Source organism: Podarcis raffonei, chromosome 1, assembly GCF_027172205.1.
Source record: "Podarcis raffonei isolate rPodRaf1 chromosome 1, rPodRaf1.pri, whole genome shotgun sequence".
NCBI lineage: Eukaryota > Metazoa > Chordata > Lepidosauria > Squamata > Lacertidae > Podarcis > Podarcis raffonei.
The window spans coordinates 77,473,094-77,491,840 of NC_070602.1; the positions used below are offsets into that span (position 1 = coordinate 77,473,094).

Sequence of the window (18,747 nt, forward strand, 5' to 3'; positions counted from 1 at the left end):
GTATGTCATTATCTGTCTGTTAGGTTTTTTAAAAAGCAGTTATTCCCCTCTCCTCCCCGATAACATGGCAAGCAAAATAAACTAGCGCCTAGTGCTGGCACATTCTTTCTGAGCAACTAAACTATTTTAACTTTTCCTAGCACAGTGACTCAGCCAGTGGCTGAGCAGGTGTATTGATTGATTAAGTGAGGTAATTCTACTTTTCAGTTAGATAAATTATCCAATACATATGACATGGAGGTAACAGTTGTTGTTTTTTTAAAGCAACTCTACAATGTTCATAAGTTATTAAAAATTAGCATTCATGATCCTGACTGGTACGGACGCAGGATACTTTGGAATTCCCTCCCTAGTGAAGGTAGGCTGCTTCCCTCCTTGTTGTCCTTCCACCAGCAGGACTTTTTTGTTTCAACAGGCTTTTGGGTATGGACTGCTTTTTATGAAAGGACTAGTGCCGTGTTGTTTTTATTGTAATTATTTGTATGGGTGTTTTTTTATACATGTTATATATGTATATAGTTTTACTTCCATCAATGTTTAATTGCTTTTTAATGATTGTTATTTTCCATGTTTTTAGCGGTTCTCATTTTTATATGTAAGCAGCATTGTGTTCCATCAGGGGGAAAAGGCGTGTCTAAATAAATAAACAAATATTCATAAATATAGATATTGGGATTTACATCCCACCTTTCAGCCAAAGCACCCAAGGCAGTTGATAAGTTGAAAACATAAAGTGATATGTAAGAGAGAACAGAGAGACTTCTCTCAGACCCACTAAGGGTCATTTCCGGAGCTAATGGCCAGTGCTCTGTGGCTTGGGCTTCTCATCTGCCTTCCCCCAGGGCACACAGGCCTTTTCTAATGCAGCTAATATCACCACAATGTAATGTCTGACTTTCAGCTACAGCGGTTTTCCCTGGAAGTTTTCATTAGTTTTTCATTAGTTTTCATTCATATGCCATATGATTATATTATGTTTCAACTTTCGAAAGCTCCTTCCCTGGATCGTTGGAGCCTTGCACAGTCTCGTCTCACTCTTGGACAGCTGTCAGAGGAAGAAATGCACACTCACATTTTGGCCTGCCCCTTCATAGAAGAATGCAGGAGGTGAGTACCTTCAGAGCTCAACTCTGGTGTGAGAAGCCTCTGCCTTGCAGTTTCACCGGACTTAAGGAGAGACTCCTGCATGCTTTCTGTTACTTTCCATTTTGAAGCAAACATTATTCCTTCCTCCTGGATGGTCTGTACGTTACTCCACTGTGTGTGAGATTCTCAGTAAAAGCTCAGTCAGTAAAAGACAGGGTGCACCCACCCAGTAGCAACCCAGTTGCCTACCTGGCTTTCCAATTTTGAGTTCACTGCTGGTAAAGTGAACCAGATGGGGAGGGGTGAGGTGGCAGGGATGTTGGCGCAGTGTGGGCACAGTGGAGGGAGTGTTTGATGGGCTCCACCAGTGCCGGTACACCGCTGAACTCCCTGTCACCTTTTCCCTCTTAAGTTACTGGCAGCGGCCTCTGCCATGGGAAGCCAGATGACCAATGCCAACCTAGGCTGCTGTGCCCTGCTGACCACTCCTGGCTAAACCTGTGTCCACCTTTTCACTGAAAGCTGCACCCAGCGGCCACCCACCCCATCCTCTCATAGTGCAATAGTAGTTCTGCCTTCAAATGTGGAGATAAGCTTTTTCAGAGCAGGGAGCAAAGACCTTTCTTTGCAAGTTTCACTTGGCACGCTTTGGGACAACAGTGCAGAACAAGCAACCCACTTTCAGCTTTTTAGTGTTTGCTGCCCCACTTCTGAGCGCTTTTTGAGGCCCTGTATCATTCATCAGTTTGCCCATCCTTTTGTGTAGTGCTCCTTTTCTGAGACAATGTTCTGGGCCTACCTGCTGTCCACCGCTGATCAACATGAAGGAGGCCCTCAGCAATGCAGGGTAGGGTCCACCCCTGAGGCACCCTCCGCCATTCTGTCAGACAGGTGTCTGGTGGATCCGGAGCTGCCAAAGAATCATAAGTTATAAAGACCCAGAGAAGCAAAGTTGGGAAGAAGTTGGGCTTTTCACATTATGTGGATAACTGTGTGCTTAAAAGCATCAGCCATCTAGACTTACAAGTCCACTACAGTGGTACCTCGGGATGCGAACGGGATCCATTCTGGAGCCCCGTTCGCATCCTGAACAGAACGTAAGACGCGACTGCATGCCTGTGCATGTGCGGGTCGCATTTTGCCGCTTCCGTGCATGCACGTGATGTCATTTTGACCATCTGTGCATACGCGAGCGTCGAAACCCGGACGTAAGCGCTCCGTTACTTCCGGGTCACCGTGGAGCACAACCCGAAAATACTTATCCTGAAGCATATTTATCCCGAGGTATGACTGTACTAGCACCTCCAGCATCACCTTAAACTCACAAAGCAGCAACCCACTCTGTAACCACTTTGTGTAGTGTGCAAACATCTGCTCAACTCATGACTACATGCCCCCACGTGTGTGTGCACACATGCACACACAGAGAGAGAGAGAGCCAACATCCTGCCAACGATCCCGTCATGTTTACCACACAAACCTCATTGCTTAAGGAATAGCTGTTAGAATCACTTCACCTCAGATGAAGTGACTTTACCAGAACACTTCCCTCTCACATCCACTCTCAATCCATGTGCTTTAATTACCTTCTTATGTGCCTCCCCTCCCCCCCCACAACTTTTTGGCTTTTAACCTCCCCAGTTGGCTTCTTATTTTTTATCGCTTTTACCATCCTCCTGGAATATGTAATGGAAGTGGAGCGAATATGATCTCTGACAGGATGTGCTATTTTGCCTGTTCATCTGTGACACAGCTTCTTGTCAGGCTTTTCTGCTCCTCCTCCACAGACCTGGTATTCACTAGGAAATTGCAAATGGCCAATCTGCATATGGCAAATATTTAATAATATTGGAAGTATAATAAAAATATTTCTGTTGAAGATAAACATGTATATCTGTAGTTAACCCAAGAAACTATAGCTGTTTATACTCTATACCTTAAAAGCACATTCAAAGCACAGTCTTTTCCTCAAAGAATTCTGGGCACTGTAGTTTACCCCTCACAGAGTTACAATTCAAATCCACATGTTAACAAACAGCAGTGCCCATAATTCTTTGAGGAGAAAAATGTTCTTCGAATGTGCTTTGAAGGCATAGAGTGTACATAATCTAGACTTTGTATAGATGTGGTCTCTCCCACCCCCACCCCCAAATATAGTTTACCCCAGGATTGTCAGGGTGGTGCTCATGGGTGCAGTTGCACATGCAGAGGCATTCACTGGTTCTCAGAGGCTTGCTTCCCCTGCTGAAATTAGGCTTGTGAAAAGCATTTTGTTGCAGCCAATAGAAAGATTACAGAGTGTGCTTGGCCATTGTGTGCATGTAGTGCTCATGACAGTTTGTCCAATTTGCAAATGCACCCATGAGCAAGAAAAGGTTGGTGATCCGTGCTTTGCCCTAAATGACCCTTTTCTAATTCTACTATGTTTCCAGACAAATTCACAACTGTCTCAGCTGCTACTACTCTTGTAGCTTCAGACCGCCATTTTCCTTATACTGGAAACTAAGTGCAGTGGAACCTTGGTTTTTGAACGTAATCCATTCTGGAAGACGTTCAACTTCCGAAACGTTCAAAAACTGAAGCATGCATTTCTGGAAGCATTTACTTATGGAAAATTCAATATGGAAGCCCTGTGGCATGTTTGACTTCTGAAAAGCGTTTGAAAAGCGAAGCAGTTACTTTCAGGTTTTTGGCACTTGAAAACTGAAACAACCGACTTCCAAGACGTTCAGAAACCAAACTTCCACTGTACAAGAGTTACAGATGACTAAGTTGGTCTCTGAGAAGACTTGTTCTCTTCACAATTGCCTGTGCTTCTCTCAGTTGACTTCTAACCCACCACCTGTCTGGATTTTCACTTTTTGAAATATGGCAGCCCTAGATACCTCCCCTCTCCCATATCTCTTACTTTACTTCTTTTGTCTGCCTTACACTTTAAGAACCCCAGAAGTATTCCATCACAGGCCCATAAGTAGCATAGCTCATACCAATTGTTTCTAAATCAGTCACACCTAACCCATCTTTTTTCTCCTCTTCCCACTTTCTTTCCCTAGATGCCATATTGGTTCAGGACCATTAAGGATTGTGAGTGTACATAATACGGGCAAATTTGTCCGAATCTTCAATACATTATTGAACAAGGAAATAGATTTAAGTGGCTACATCATCCAGCAGTGGGTTAAAGACTTCCCAGTGTCTATCTATCGTTTCCCGAATGGCACCATTCTGCCTGCACAGCATCACATCACAGTAAGCAGCAGGGACCTCTCCTGCTTCCCAATCCTGAGTGTGATATAGATATACAAACCGTATTTTTCCATGTATAAGACGCCCCCATGTATAAACCACCTCCTATTTTGGGGGACTAAATTTAAAGAAAATGAGGCGAGATGGCCCAAAGTTGTTGAGCTTTTTTTAGGGGGAATTGCACTCATGCCATCAAAATCACCCCAGCAAATCCATTGCTGGGGGTTGGCATAGTGGCCATCCACTCACCCCACGCCACTGAGGGCGGGAAGCTTCCTAGAGCACGGCCACCAACCAGCTGGCTGGTGTGCACAGCTTCCCCTCCACGCAGCTGCGGGAAACGCTCCCTAGAGTACACACCTCCCACAGCGGCATGGGGGGGGGAGTTGCACGACTGCCAACCAGCTGGCTGGCAGCTCGCAACTCCCCCCCCCCCAATATCCGTGTAAAGGACAATCCCAGTTTTTTGACATGATTTTTGAGTCAAAAAACCTCATCTAATACATGGAAATTACGGTATATAAGATATTATCTTGCTGAACAATAATTTCATGCCACAGGTAGTCCAAAACATTTTGCTTCAGACAGATGACATCAATATGAACTGAAAGTTAGCCCACTGGATTTAAGAACTCTAAAAAGTTATTTTTGCTATAAAATTTTTCTATATCCTAAAAAAAGTTGAGTTTCAGCAAAGAAAGAAAGAAGGAATCAGTTGTCTCTATCTGAAATATTTCTAAATTGTACTGTGCGCTTATGGGTACTAAAATATTTTTAAAAAGCAAAATGGTTGTATGGGAAATGTTGCTGCTTTCCCAGAAATGTGTATTCTGACCAACAAAACAGAATGTATTTCTACCAGCATTACAGGGAAATAATAGACTATATATGGGTGGAATTTAACATCGTGCTAAGACAATTGCTCCATCAGCACAAGCATTTATGTTTGCCAGACCAGGTTTTTTTTAAAGCAGATTTCCTGACTGCACAGGAATTTAATGAGCAAAGCCAAAAGGGATTAACAAATTAGTAGTAGTTTTCTGGACTAGTTCACTTACTGGATCTCCTTTTCATTCCAAATTGTCTTTCCAAGTAGCTTTTCTCTCCATGAGGTCTGCAAAAACAGGGCACCAGGCTACAGTTACAGATGAAAATGGGAGGTACTGTAGGTCATACATTAATGTTGTGTCTCATCCATTTGCACTATATTTTATAGGTGTGGGCTGCAGGGGCCAACCTTGCTCATGAGCAAGCTTCAAACATGCCACTAAGCAGGCAACATTTTTTCAGAACGGGTCCAGAATGCACGACCTGCCTCTGTGACTACCATGGCCAGGTGAATTGCTTTGTTTAATAGTCTGGAGGGGAAGGGATGTACAGTGTGTTATAATTTTCTGAGTTTTAAAAATTAAAAAGGGGGAAAGGCCCAAAAGGTTGACCATCCTAAGGTAATGATAGCCAACGTGGGACCCCCCCTCCAGATGTTGTTGGGTTACAACACTAGACATGATGGTTGGGGTTGATGGGAATCGTAGTCCAACAACACCTGCAGGGCACCACATTGGCTATCCATGACGTAGGGTGGCATTGTATCAGAGTAAACTTAAGCATAGATTTGTAATATGAAACAGTATTTGAGTGTGGTGGAGCTCATGAATATACATGAAATGGCTGTTATGCACACTGTAAACAGTGAGATGTTTATGTGAACCCAAAGTGTGCCTTGGGGTTGGTTTCTGTTGAATGAGGTCACCAAAGACCTATGGCATTTCTGTGACTTAAGGTGTTGTTTACATGGCGAGTGAAGCTGCAATTGGTTTCCCACATCCAGGGAACAGTGTATCTCTGTGTGTTTATTTTGTGTGTCAGTTATAGTACCCCTGCCCCGAAGAGAACATCATGTGCAGCCATCAAATGGCATCACAGCTTGTTTGGAGCAGAGCATTAGTAGTTATAAGCCAGCAGCTAAATATTAATGGCCACTTCTAAAATTTTGAATAAATGAATATAAACCTAAGTATGTGATCCTAGATTGTAATTTCTGGATCAACAGCTGATACACATTTATGGCTGTTGGGAATGAAGGACATGCTAAAGGACTTGCATGACCTGAGGGGAAAGCAGAAGAGGGAATGTCTTACCATCCACTTCTGAATAGATCCTGAGAGAATCCGTCCTTTTCTCGTGCATTGATATAACAAATTGTCAACTACCATGGGAGCATTGAAAAGCAGTACTGTATTATATAAATGTTGAAGTCTGGTGAATAACTTTATTTTCCTTTCACTTTCATCTTCTAAGATTATCTCACAATATAGAGGTCCTCAGCACTTCATGGCAGCTGCAGATGCCTATAGCGATAATGTGGACCTTTCAGTGGACAAATTTCCCCTCAGTGAAGATGATGAAACTTTTGAGTCCTTGCCTTCGAGGCCAGACGTAGCTTCGTCCCAACGAATTCGTAGAACTTCAGGCATCTTGGTAAACAAAAGGTAGAGATTCAATCTAGGAGTGTGCTGGTGAAAAACAGGTAGAAGGAATGGAGTACAGTCAGTATCATGCAATGGTTTGCACACTAACCATGGTTTATTAAACCATAGCTTAGTGTTATGCATGACCCCTTTTGAGCCACTTAACTATAGTTTGCTTACTGCATACAAACCACAAGCTGAATTCATTATTTGTTATTGGCTCACAAATCCTGGTTTATTTTACATGTTTGGTGTTATATGTGAACCTAGCACCTTTCCTTAACCATGGCTTGTTTGACACTCCCTGTCTTCTATAAATTCACAAAACTAGAAAGGCATGAGGCAAGATTAGCTCAAAAACCAAACAAATGTTGGAGAAACAAGTCGTGTTTTGTTTGATTGTCTGTAAGGCAACTTGTGGTTAACTCACGTTTTGTTAAACAAAGCATGGTTTAAAACAAACTATGGTTTAGTGTTAAGTACAAATCATAACATTACTATCACACTGCTAATATCAAACTCATGCCCTCTGAAGACTGTGGCTCTGAATCTTTAGATGCCAGCACCGATTTTTAGAACAGTGCAGTCTTGAAAGGTTTGATCTGCCATTTTAATTCAAAATGGCATCCAGTTGTATCCAAAGAGACGAAAACCTGCTCCATGATCTCAGGAAGCATTATGCAAAATTATGACAGAGGTGTCCAAGAGGTGTCCAAATGTGCAGTGTACAAACAACTTTCCAAAACATAAAGTCGATCAGGTTGATCACTTTCAGTGCCCAGATGCACCAGTGTGAAGTGTTTGCAGCTGCCCTGCAGGTGTTTGAAATGGATAGTGTTGGTTGCAAGCTGATGCTTATTCCGACTCTTTTAACAGGGTGAGCTTCCTCTTGGGTCAATCTTCTTTTTTCCCTGTTCAGGTTCCATGGACACTTTTCTTTTGATTCTGCACAAAGTAGCAAAATGCTGCTTAGTCGTGCCACAGGTATCAGGACGAAAATCAGTGAAGCAAGCAGCGAAACTTCCAGCTTATATTCAGTTTCCTCAAAAACTTTGCTTCCACTCATGGGTATGCAAGTCAACTCTGTTTTAACTCTATCTGTTGTTAAATATACGGTAATCTGTGTACTGCTATGTGCATTAAGGAAGAATTTTGTGCAATATTTGTCAAAATAAATAAAAAATAATTTTAGAAGCATAGCTTAATTCAATGTTTTCATAACTGGAACTAACTACACGTCACACGCAAACCGATGGTATGGACCCCTGATGCCTTCTTAAGAAAAGAAGAAGGAAAAATAGCTCTAGGAGGGAGTGTTTTGAGCAGAGCATCAGCAAAGATAGGTTGCTTGCTTAGCTATTTCCTGTCCATCATTTCTCAGCTCTGTATCACCGTCTAAGCAGTTCCCCACTCCCATTCCCTGCTGCTTTGGAAGACAAATGTGAAGCACAAAAAGGGTAGATACTGAAAGAGAGAAGCATTCCCTCTTTTTGTCCTCCCTACTCTGTTCACAATACTTCTTCCCCCTTCCAAAGTTTTATTCATTTCAGAATGGTGTTGGGCCTCCATTCGGTGTGTGTACACAAACCATATAGTTAGCCCCTTAGGACAATTCTACACTAGGGACCTAAATACAGTGGTGCCTTGGGTTAAGAACTTAATTCGTTCCGGAGGTCCATTCTTAACCTGAAACTGTTCTTAACCTGAGGTACCACTTTAGCTAATGGGGCCTCCTGCTGCCGCCGCGCGATTTCTTTTCTCATCCTGAAGCAAAGTTATTAACCCGAGGTACTATTTCTGGGTTAGTCGAGTCTGTAACCTGAAGCGTCTGTAACCCGAGGTACCACTGTATGGGTAATAAAAATGTTCCCCCTCCCACCTAATATCCTGGAAGCTGAATGGATGGAGGACAGAAATCTCTCAACATCTCACGAAACACAGCCTCAGGTTCATTTAGTGTAGATGCACACCAAGAAACAATACCAATGTGCAGTGAGCAATCTAATTACAGTACCTAAATCTGTGGTCAAGGGCACAATGGCACCCTTGAGGATTTCCCCTGGTGCCCACAAAATCATTGAGCACCCTATTCACTGCCTCCTTGACATGACATGACATGGCAAAGGTGGGTATTCCCCCCCCCCCAAAGTACATAGAGCTGAAGGAGGAAGTTTCAAAGAGTGACACTCTTTCCTACTTTCTCGTACAGTGCAATGTGTTTTTCATGTCTCAGACTGGCAGCAGAGCAATGAAGAGGAAGGAAAGGGGCATGAACTGGAAGACAGCAGAGGAAAAGGAAGTGGCAGGAGGCAGAATGAGAAAGTGAAGTGCCATAGGGGATGAGGGCCAGTGAAGGCTGCAGTCTGGGAAGGAGATGGGGAGTGTCCCAAGGGCCACATAGAGGCACCCTCTGGGTCTGAGGTTTCCTGCCCCTGCTCTGAATGATTTAGGTCAAGGTTACCTGAAGCACCCTTATTTTACTGTTAGATATTGTTTTCTAATTGGAAATTGTAAACAACTTTGTAGAAGAAGTTACTCAAAAAGTAGGATATACATTTTTAAATGAACAAGTATGGCTATGTCTCCCTCCCCCATCATTTGATGGTACCAAACACATGAACACGTTCTCCCCACCAACATTCCCAGTTGCTCTGTTCTTTCTGCAGTGTGTGGAATCATGTGCTAATAAGTTAAATGAGGTGTGTGGTAAGACAGGGATAAATTGTGAGCCTTACTTGCTATTGTGTGAGTTCCAAAACACATTGTGCTCAGCCATTGCTCTGTGGGTCTAGATAAAGGTGCTCAATTGTTTATGATTCTTCTAAAGTGGGGAAGGGGTGTTTTAGACACCATCTTCAGTTTAGATTAAATTGCAAAGTGCATGTGGGGGCGAATTTTAGTGCTAATAAGGCACTCTGCTTTTATTGTTCTTTGGCAGAAAAGAATAGCAGTTCTTCAACCAGCGAGGGAGATTTTGCTTTTCAGACATGGCAGCCTCAAATTATGGAACCAGAAGCTAGAGTAAGTATGTTCATTAGTAACAAATACATGGAGAGGTTAGTGGCCTCCCCAGAGTCGTACTGTAAATGCTGTGTAGGCACCTCTGAGCCCAAGGTTGCTGGATAATCAGACATTGGAATAAAGAAACAGGAAACAGAGGTTTCCTTCTCCAAAGCATAGTACAAGTACAACTAGCAGAAAGTGTCCGATGCTGTGTGGGAATTCTAAGAAACCCAAACATATTGTGATTTTTAAATGGATAGTATGATTTGTGAGTATGGCTGCTGTGCGTGCCCCCCCCCCCCCCGATGCAGGGCTCAATGCATCCAATGGTATCCAAACATAGACAAAAATACCTCTTCCACCTTAGGAAATCTCATCTGCAACTATCACTATGCCCTCTTGATTCAAAATTGTGTCTAGCCTCCAAACATAGAGCAGGATGATCATCTCCATCTTGGAACCAAATTGGGGGACAATAACTTCAAGTTATCCAAATTGGCATAGTTTGGACTCATGATGCTTAATTGGGCAAAGTGACACCAAATTGGGCAACAATATCTTCAGGGGTGTCCACATTGGCACCGTTTGGACCCATAACCAAAACTGAGTGAAGTCACATCAAAGTCACATTTTGGTCCACCATCTTGATTCAAAATAGCACCCAGCATCAAAACATAGATGAAGTTCGCTGCTTCCCCCCTCAGGAACTCTCATGCTGAGTTGGCCAATATCTTCAGAGGCATCCACATTGGCACAAGTTGGCCTGTCATGCCAAATTTGCTAAATAGTGAAATGATATATTCAGAGGTGTCCAAATTGGTGCAGGTTGGACACATCACACCAAAAACTGGACAACGACATGCCCAAGTCACATTTCAGTCTGCCATCTTGATTCAAAATGGCAGTCGGTTGCTGCCCCCACTTCAGCAGCCCTCATGTAGAGTTTGAAATAAGCATAGTTTGGACCTGTCCCACCAAAAATTGGGCCGTCACGCTAAAGACCTGTTTCAGTCTGTCAACGTCCAATCAATGGCAACCGATGTCAAACATTAATGAAGACTACCACCCCCACTTTAGGAACCCTCATGGCAAATTTGTAAACAATATATTGAGAGGCATCGCAACGTATAGGAAACTTTCCAGAATACACAGAAGATAAATTAGTACTAAAACATTTTTTTGAAATAAAGAATAAAAAAGCACTATAGCATGTCACACCACTATGCTATAATGCTTAAAAAAAATTTTTTTTTAAGCATTCTGGCCATTGGCATTTTTGCAGCAGGGTTAATGGCAATGACCAGAAAGCTTTTTATTTCTTATTTTTAGACAGCATTATGGTGTTAAGCACGCTAACATTATTTTTAAAAAAAAGTAGCTGGAAAAACTTTAGCCTTAGTTAGGAGATCAATTAAATAACATAAACAGGATGATAAAAAGTACCTACCGCAAAGGTTATGGTGAATGTATGCAGAGTTTTGACAAGTTCACATGCACGATAGATCTCTGCCCATCTAATACCCACCTCTTTAAACAGACAGAAGTAGCACCAAGGGCAAGTACACCTAGTGAGACTGTGCTCTTAATTTTTTTTTGGGGGGGGGGGACAGACTTTCTACAGCCTGAGAAATGATGGAAGAACCAAAAAGGGATGGTGTTGGGTAGATTCCTCATAAAAAGGGAGTGAATGAAACATAGCTTAGTATAATAATAATAATAATAATAATAAATTTTATTTATATCCCGCCCTCCCCAGCCGAAGCCGGGCTCAGGGCGGCTAACAACAATAAAACAATACAAAAGTACAACACAAACAACACTCTAAAATCATTCATTATAAAATTAACAGTATAGACTGTGGAATCATCCAGGGGTTCCTTTAAATAACAGAGTTGGAGGAGCAGGGGTTAGTTTAGCTATCTGTATAAAAGCTCCTTTAGACCAGGATGATTTGAAGAAACAATAGGCTATAGGAGTAAATCCAAAGCTTGTAGGTGGCAGACAGAGGGAGAATCTAGCTCAAGGAGAATAAGGACTTCTGTTCTGCTAACCTGCAAGGGCTGGATGTTTTAGAAGGAACATCTGGACCTTTTCCAATCCCCATCCTTTGTTTAGCTCTAATCCAGGATAAACTGATAATATAGGCAAGTCCCAAGAGAAAGAATAGGAGAAATAGAATGAAGAGTACATGGTGGCTGGGTGAATACCTAAGTCTCAACATTGACTCACCGGGCACTTCAGCTAGAAAGCCCTCTTTTTGTGTTAAATTGGAAATCTATTTTTTTTACCTCTTGCTTGCTTAGATACATATCAGTGTGTCTACTTAAATAACAATTCCACAGTGCGCAGCAAATCCCATTAACTCCAAAAAAGATTGTAAAGAACCAGTGGTTATTGCATAGCGTGAGGATAGCAGCGCTATAAGATGACAGCATTTTAACTAGACCCAGAGACTGTTGTAAGGTTAATATGAGTAGAATGGGCAACGGCAGAAGAACAAAGATTCTGGCCTTTATAAACAGCCCCTGCCCCCTAAGTGCCAGTGCTAGACTATGATTATGGAAAAACACACAGAAAGAGCCACAGTGAATGCTGCTCATACAAATGCAGTCCTGGAACTGTTTTACATTAAAGGGCAGGAAATATTATAAAATAAGTACATGCATGCATGCATTCTGGGTTGTAGCCAAATAAGTTTTACTCAGAGTAGACACACTGAAATTAATGGACACAAGAGAGCCATGCTTCTTACTTTCAATTGGTCAACTCTGAGTAGGACTAGCATTGGATACCTTGGGTTCACATCACGTGAGGGATCAGTTATTATTATTTTGTGATTACACAAGTAAAAAGTATCCTAGCTGAACCCGCTATAATTTCAAGTCTTCCTACACACCTGCCAGTTCCAAGTTATTAATTCATTAGGTCAGTGTTGATGTCTGAAATTATGACTTGCTGTAGCATCCATCTGCAGCAGAGGAAGAGGCGCCTCCCAAAGTCTTGCACATTTTCAGGCCTTGAGTAATTTCCTTTATTTAAAGATGAGGCTTCCTGCTATTACATTCTGTCATTTATGTAGCCCCACAAGTCACATTAAAACCAATGTAAAAAAAACCCTTGCATGTAATGTGCCTTTTCCAGGAACCTTGAAAATTAGATGAACAGAGAGGCTGTTTGGCAGACCTTATATTAGGAAAAAAATGTTACTGCTAATCCTTAGTGGAGGAATTAAATTGCTCTGCTTCCCTGTCTCCCCCTGCACAACCAGTTAGTATTTTAGTAGAATTAAGGTGGCAATTTTTTCAAAGGCAAATAAATAAATGGCATTTAGATTCCTAACTTCTAGTGAGTTAAGTAGATGTTTTTGCCTCTAGCTTGTGTCACAGGTCTGTTGTGCGACTTTGACAAATATGTTCCTCTTTTCTCTGCCAAATTTGAAAAAGGAGAAATCTTTATCCTCCTTTGGGCAGAGGTCTTGGATATATTTAAGAGTGGGAAAGGCTTTGATACTTTCAACACTTCCACAAAAGGGCAGATGTTAATAGATTTCACTGCCGCTAACACATCATACATATGGAGCATTCATCCTATAATAACAGGTTATGGACTATGCTTGCTGATTTGAGTAGTATGCTATACTAAGGTAAAGGACCCCTGGACAGTTAAGTCCAGTCAAAGGTGACTATTGGGGTAAAGCACTCATCTCACTTCAGGCCAAAGGAGCCGGCATTTGTCCACAGACAGCTTTCCAGGTCATGTGGCCAGCATGACTAAACTGCTACTGGTGCAACGGAACACCGTGACGGAAGCACGGAAACAGCATTGCGGCGGACGTGGGTGGTGCTGTGGTCTAAACTACTGAGCCTCTTGGACTTGCCAATCAGAAGGTTGACGGTTTGAATCCCTGGGACGGGGTGAGCTCGCATTGCTCTGCCCCAGCTTCTGCCAACCTAGCAGTTCGAAGCACACCAGTGCAAGTAGATAAATGGTACCGCTGCGGCGGGAAGGGTATGCTGTACTAAAATCACTAAAATCACATCCAGGTAACATATGTGCGCTCTCTCTCTCTCTCTCTCTGTGTGACAGAGAGAGAGACAGATAGACAGGGATAATGAGGTGCAACACAAGGTTGCTTGATCTGATTCCCCCCTCTCTGTCGTGCTTGTGAAGCTCACCTTTTTCTGTTTAGATGACACACCAAAAGTCACAAAACAGCCAACAATGAAACAATCACAACACCAAACAGTGCTATGCCCAAGATTCCTCTTTAGAGTTTCTATGACTGTTACGTGTAATTTAGTTTTAGTAGCAGAGTATTGGGCTTGGATAAAGTGTATAATTATATTTAACAAAGTACTGAAGGCAAACGCCAGCCACACACACCTGCTTTTAAATGCTGCTATCTTTTGGTAACAGCAGTGTCCTTTTTTCAGGAATTCAAGACTACGCTGGATACTACACTTCCCATGGTGTCCCTGATAGGACAGAAGAGTGCTCGCTCAAGATATGGCTTCAAGCATATGACTTACATGCCCACTATCACTGATCTGCACTTAAGGAGGTACTGTCCTGCTAGATGACATGCTGATGAATGTCAGCAGCAAAGGTGGTTTGCATGGCTTTAAATACACAGCACAACTCTGCAGTTTGCCTGGCATGTATCTTTGTGACTTTCCCTTCCAATTCTGAGGCAGTTCTTTGTGCCAGCTTAACTATCTTGGAAGGCGTAAGACAAGAAGCACCACATTAATGGTGATGGGAAAGGAGGCAGAGAAAAGAAGTAAAGCTACATATTGCTAGGAATTTGGCAGACTCCCCATTATCTTAAATTTAGCAAAGTGGTAGAATTTACCCCTAATTTTTTGAAGTATGAAGGAAAGATGCCAGGCGAGTGAAAAAACTCATGCTGAACCAGTTCAGGAGACTGCTGATAGCATCGATGCCATTAAGAACAGGAGAACTGTTTTTATGTTGTGAACCACTCTCAGGTCTATGGATAGAGGGCAGTATACAAATTTAATAAATAAAATAACTAAGTACCAGTCCATTAAGAACAATTGATCATCCAGATGGTGTCCTTTCCCCCAGCCGTGTATTAAGTTAGCAGAAGACAATAGCAAAGTTGAGAGGGGGAGGTCCCCAGGGTAACAGTGGGGCGTGATGTCAGCACAGGAAGAGAGGGCATCCTTTTGCCACAGACATTTTGGGGTTTCTGGAAAGAAGGGGCAGGAAGTGGGCAGAACAGCAGGCTGTTAGAAAGAGACATGGGGCAGGTGCTTGGGATGCCTCTGAATCCAAGGCTGCACTGCTGGGAAGGACAAGTCCCTCTTGTGATGTAAATGCCATGAACTCTCTCTCTTCATCAAAACCCAGGTTGTAAATATGTGTAAAATAAACCATATTTCATAACGATGCTAGTCTCCGCTGCGCCTTGATTTCCCAACAGAAACACAACCTTGGTTAAATGCCAAATCCCCTGAAATCTCTTACTATCGCTTGGCAGAGATTGGGGTGGCCCAAACAATATTGTTAGTTGGCTTTGGAGCAACATAAAACTCACACATTAACTGGGGACTGGGAAAATAATTTGGCATTTGGGGCAATCTAGGCATGTCTTTAAACATAGATTACCACATAAAAAGAGACAGATTGGAAGTGAGCCCAGCTGGAAGAAAACATTTGGGAGGATGACTGCAGTACATCATGGTTGAGGGACGATACAGCACCTCTCTCCCATATGCTTTTTTCCTATTAAAATTGGATGTGATTGGGTAATTTTGGGTAATTTTGCCCAGAATTCTTGTGGTCACATCCAGTGCTACTTGGGAGTATTGTGTGTCAGACTTGCTGGTCTCCCCCATACCAAGGGTAGCGAAAGTGGTGCCCACTAGATGTTGCTGAATTTTAATGCCCACCATTGACCATGATGGTTGGGGTTGATGAGGGTTGGAGTCTAACATCTGGAGTGCACCATATTGGCTACCCCTGCTCTCTCACCATTTATATACAGAGGAGAATTTTAATTATGATTGCAAAGTGAGAGACTGGTGTAAAGAAGGAAGCTGGCTTAAATGGTGCATGTTTTGCCAAGGCCAATTTTACACATTTTCTGGGAACCACCATTCTATGAATTGTGATTCTACTCCTACAATCCCCTGCTCCATTTACTGCAGAAATGCATGCCTTCTAAGGGTGTGAATGTCCCAAATCTTCTTATATTCTTTAAATGTTTTGGCTTCAAAGGACAAGCTGAAGATATGGTGTGAACGTTCTTGGTTTCAGCTCCATTATGCATTTCAAACATTCTACTAGAAAGAAATGACCTACAGATTGGGATGCTGCATAATTCATGTATTATAAATACTCTTCCAGAAAATAATTTAAACAATTACAGTACTTAGTTTCAAAATATTCACAATAATTGTTGAAGTATACCTGTCTTGAGTGCCAGTTCATACATAGCTTTTGTTCCACTTGCAAGCAGTCCCAACTGTCCTTGGGATTCATGTGGACAAATATACAGTGTGAACTTGACTATCACATATGCAGACAGCAGCAATTCCCATGATTGTGGCAGCATGCTTTCTCCTGCTGACATGCTCACAACCACTGCTGCTCACAACATCTGTGAATGCCTGCTCACGTGTTGACTTTATCCATAAGATGCCTGGTGGAATTGTTTACATTGTTATGCAAACCAGATCAGATTATACCAGTTCATAGCATTTCATATTGTATTCTAAAGCAGAATAAATGTTATTAAAAGTAGAGTAAACTCCCTGCAGTGGTTGAATATGTGTGTGTGTGTGTGCGCGCGCGCGCGCACGTGCAGACAAGCACATGCACGCACACACATATTCTTGTATTCCTTTAAAACTGATCTCATAAAAAAAAGTTACAGAACATTTGATTGCAAATACATTTGTGGTAAAAACGCTTGAAAAAGATGAGGTAAAGGAGAGATTGTTGGGAATCAACCTTGTCCACTGCAAATATATTTACAACGGACATCTGGCTTGGAGAAAACACAACCCACCCAATTCAGGTATATCTGTATGACAGCATTCTGGATGAGCATCAGGAGTTCCTTCCAAGTACAAAAAAACAAAGTGATGTGCTCAATCCCCCTCTCCCAAACTCCCTCTGAACTACTGAGTTTTCCCCTGCTAAAAAGAATAGAGAAGAATGATTTCAAGCAAGATGGAGTGTTTCTACATCAACGTGGAATCCAAGTTCGTGCCTGAATCAAGGATGTGCTCTGAAAGTGAGAGTCCTGCTCAAAGCACACTCAATTCCATTCTACACAGCTTTCCCAGTCTGTTGTGTGATTTCACAAGAGGGACTGCATCCCATTGACAGCAGTTGGACACATGGAAGTAGCTGCAGCTGGATACCTGAGGGAATGCTGAAGGATGGTCTGTACCTTCCTTCCACTGGATGAGTCAAAGGGGCCACCCTGGCCATGAGGCCAGGCACGCAGCTGCTGTAAACATTAGGCATACAGCCACTTGAAAGGGCTATGGAGGCACAAGCTTTCATTCCTCCTTTTGCAGAAGCTGCCAAAATGGTTGATAGGGGAGTTGCAGATTCTCCATTCGCAGCAGCAGTTCTGTTTGAGGTCAATCAAATTGTTTATTTAAACTGCTTTGCTTACCTAGGGCACTACTGTGTTCAGAGATCGCGATGAGTCAGAGAAGCCAGCCTGTGTTGCTCATAGGAAGATGGGAAACACAGAAAGCAGCTGAAAGCGTCTGTGACTTGGCAACAACATACGCACAGCTGCTGAGGGCATTTCCTACAATTTGGGAGTCTTGCTTTGAGCCGTCATTGAGATATTTGGCTTGCTCGGCAAGCTCTGCAGGGCAGCCTTGGCAGTCAGAGGGCGGACCACGTTCAGAACTGCAAGTCCCTCTGGCATTTTTGTGCATGAGCGAACAGCAGGTTGATGAGAGTTGATAATCTTGAGGAGCTTTCTATCTACAGAGGCTCTGAAAACAAGAAACACCAGAGTACAGTGAGTTGGCACAAATATGTTTCAGAGACTAAGCTAGAATTGCATAGTCACTTAAACCTCCTGCGCTGGATGCAACAAAGAGGGATAAAACCTCTTCTGTACCCCCTATGTCCCACCTCATAGCATGGAGAACAACACACCACTCAGTTACAGAGATACAGTATATAGCATGCAGCTTGGGGGTACCTGTGGACCCATTACTGTCACTGGAAGCACAAGTGGCCTTGGTGGCACAGAGTACCTTCCATCAGCTTTGACTGGTGGCCCAGCTGCAGCCCTCTCTGGACTGGGATAGCCTTGCTTCTGTAGTCTATGATATGATAACCTTTAGGCTAGATTACTGCAATGTGTTTTATCATACATGCAGCTACCTTTGAAGATAATTTGTAAACTGCAGCTAGTGCAGAATTCAGAAGCCAGATTGTCAACTGGGAGTAGAAGGCATACAACACTGATCCTGCCCAAAATGCATTGGCTGCCCTGCCCATTAGTTTTTAGCCTCAGTTTGAAGTGCTGGTTTTCATCTACAAAGACTGATGTAACTCAGACCTCAGTACCTTAGAGACTGTCTCTCCTCATATGAGCCTATCCAGAGTCTGTGAATGTGTGGAATGTGGCAACGTGAGAACAGGTCTTTTCAGTGATGGTTATGCAATCTTCTCCCTAGGGAGATATGACTGATGCCATCATTGTTAACTTTTAGGTGCCAGCCAAAGGCATTGTTTACCCTAGCATTTGGTTCTTAACTGGGCTCATATGGCACCTAGCTGTTTTTGGTGTTTGTCATTTAGCTGGGTGGTGTAGGATTCATATCTTTATATAATACTGCAGGATGAGCACTTTGGGTAAATAATGTTGTTTTATTCTTTTGATGTTGTTTTAAATACTTGCCTTTGTATGTTTTTTTCCAACTGTGAGTTGCTTTGA

General features: G+C 42.6%; 2 protein-coding genes across 4 annotated transcripts in view; one reads left to right on the forward strand and one right to left on the reverse strand.

Moving 5' to 3' along the window:
* LMNTD2 (lamin tail domain containing 2) overlaps window positions 1-14,451 on the forward strand; it is a 38,165-nt gene extending 23,714 nt beyond the window's left edge. The window contains exons 9-15 of one of the 3 annotated variants that reach the window (XM_053395167.1): window positions 993-1,107; window positions 4,140-4,335; window positions 5,549-5,668; window positions 6,634-6,824; window positions 7,723-7,871; window positions 9,742-9,824; window positions 14,240-14,451. In XM_053395167.1, the coding sequence (XP_053251142.1) occupies window positions 993-1,107; window positions 4,140-4,335; window positions 5,549-5,668; window positions 6,634-6,824; window positions 7,723-7,871; window positions 9,742-9,824; window positions 14,240-14,386 (1,001 nt within the window). In that variant the 3' untranslated portion in view covers window positions 14,387-14,451. Of the gene's footprint in view, window positions 1-992; window positions 1,108-4,139; window positions 4,336-5,548; window positions 5,669-6,633; window positions 6,825-7,679; window positions 7,872-9,741; window positions 9,825-14,239 lie in introns of those variants that run through there. The other 2 variants (XM_053395174.1, XM_053395182.1) reach the window with 2 other exon arrangements.
* A 2,189-nt stretch (window positions 14,452-16,640) lies between these two features.
* LRRC56 (leucine rich repeat containing 56) overlaps window positions 16,641-18,747 on the reverse strand; it is a 39,001-nt gene continuing 36,894 nt past the window's right edge. Inside the window, exon 14 of the mRNA XM_053395306.1 lies at window positions 16,641-17,794. Within this exon, the coding sequence (XP_053251281.1) occupies window positions 17,602-17,794 (193 nt within the window). The 3' untranslated portion in view covers window positions 16,641-17,601. The remainder of the gene's footprint in view (window positions 17,795-18,747) is intronic.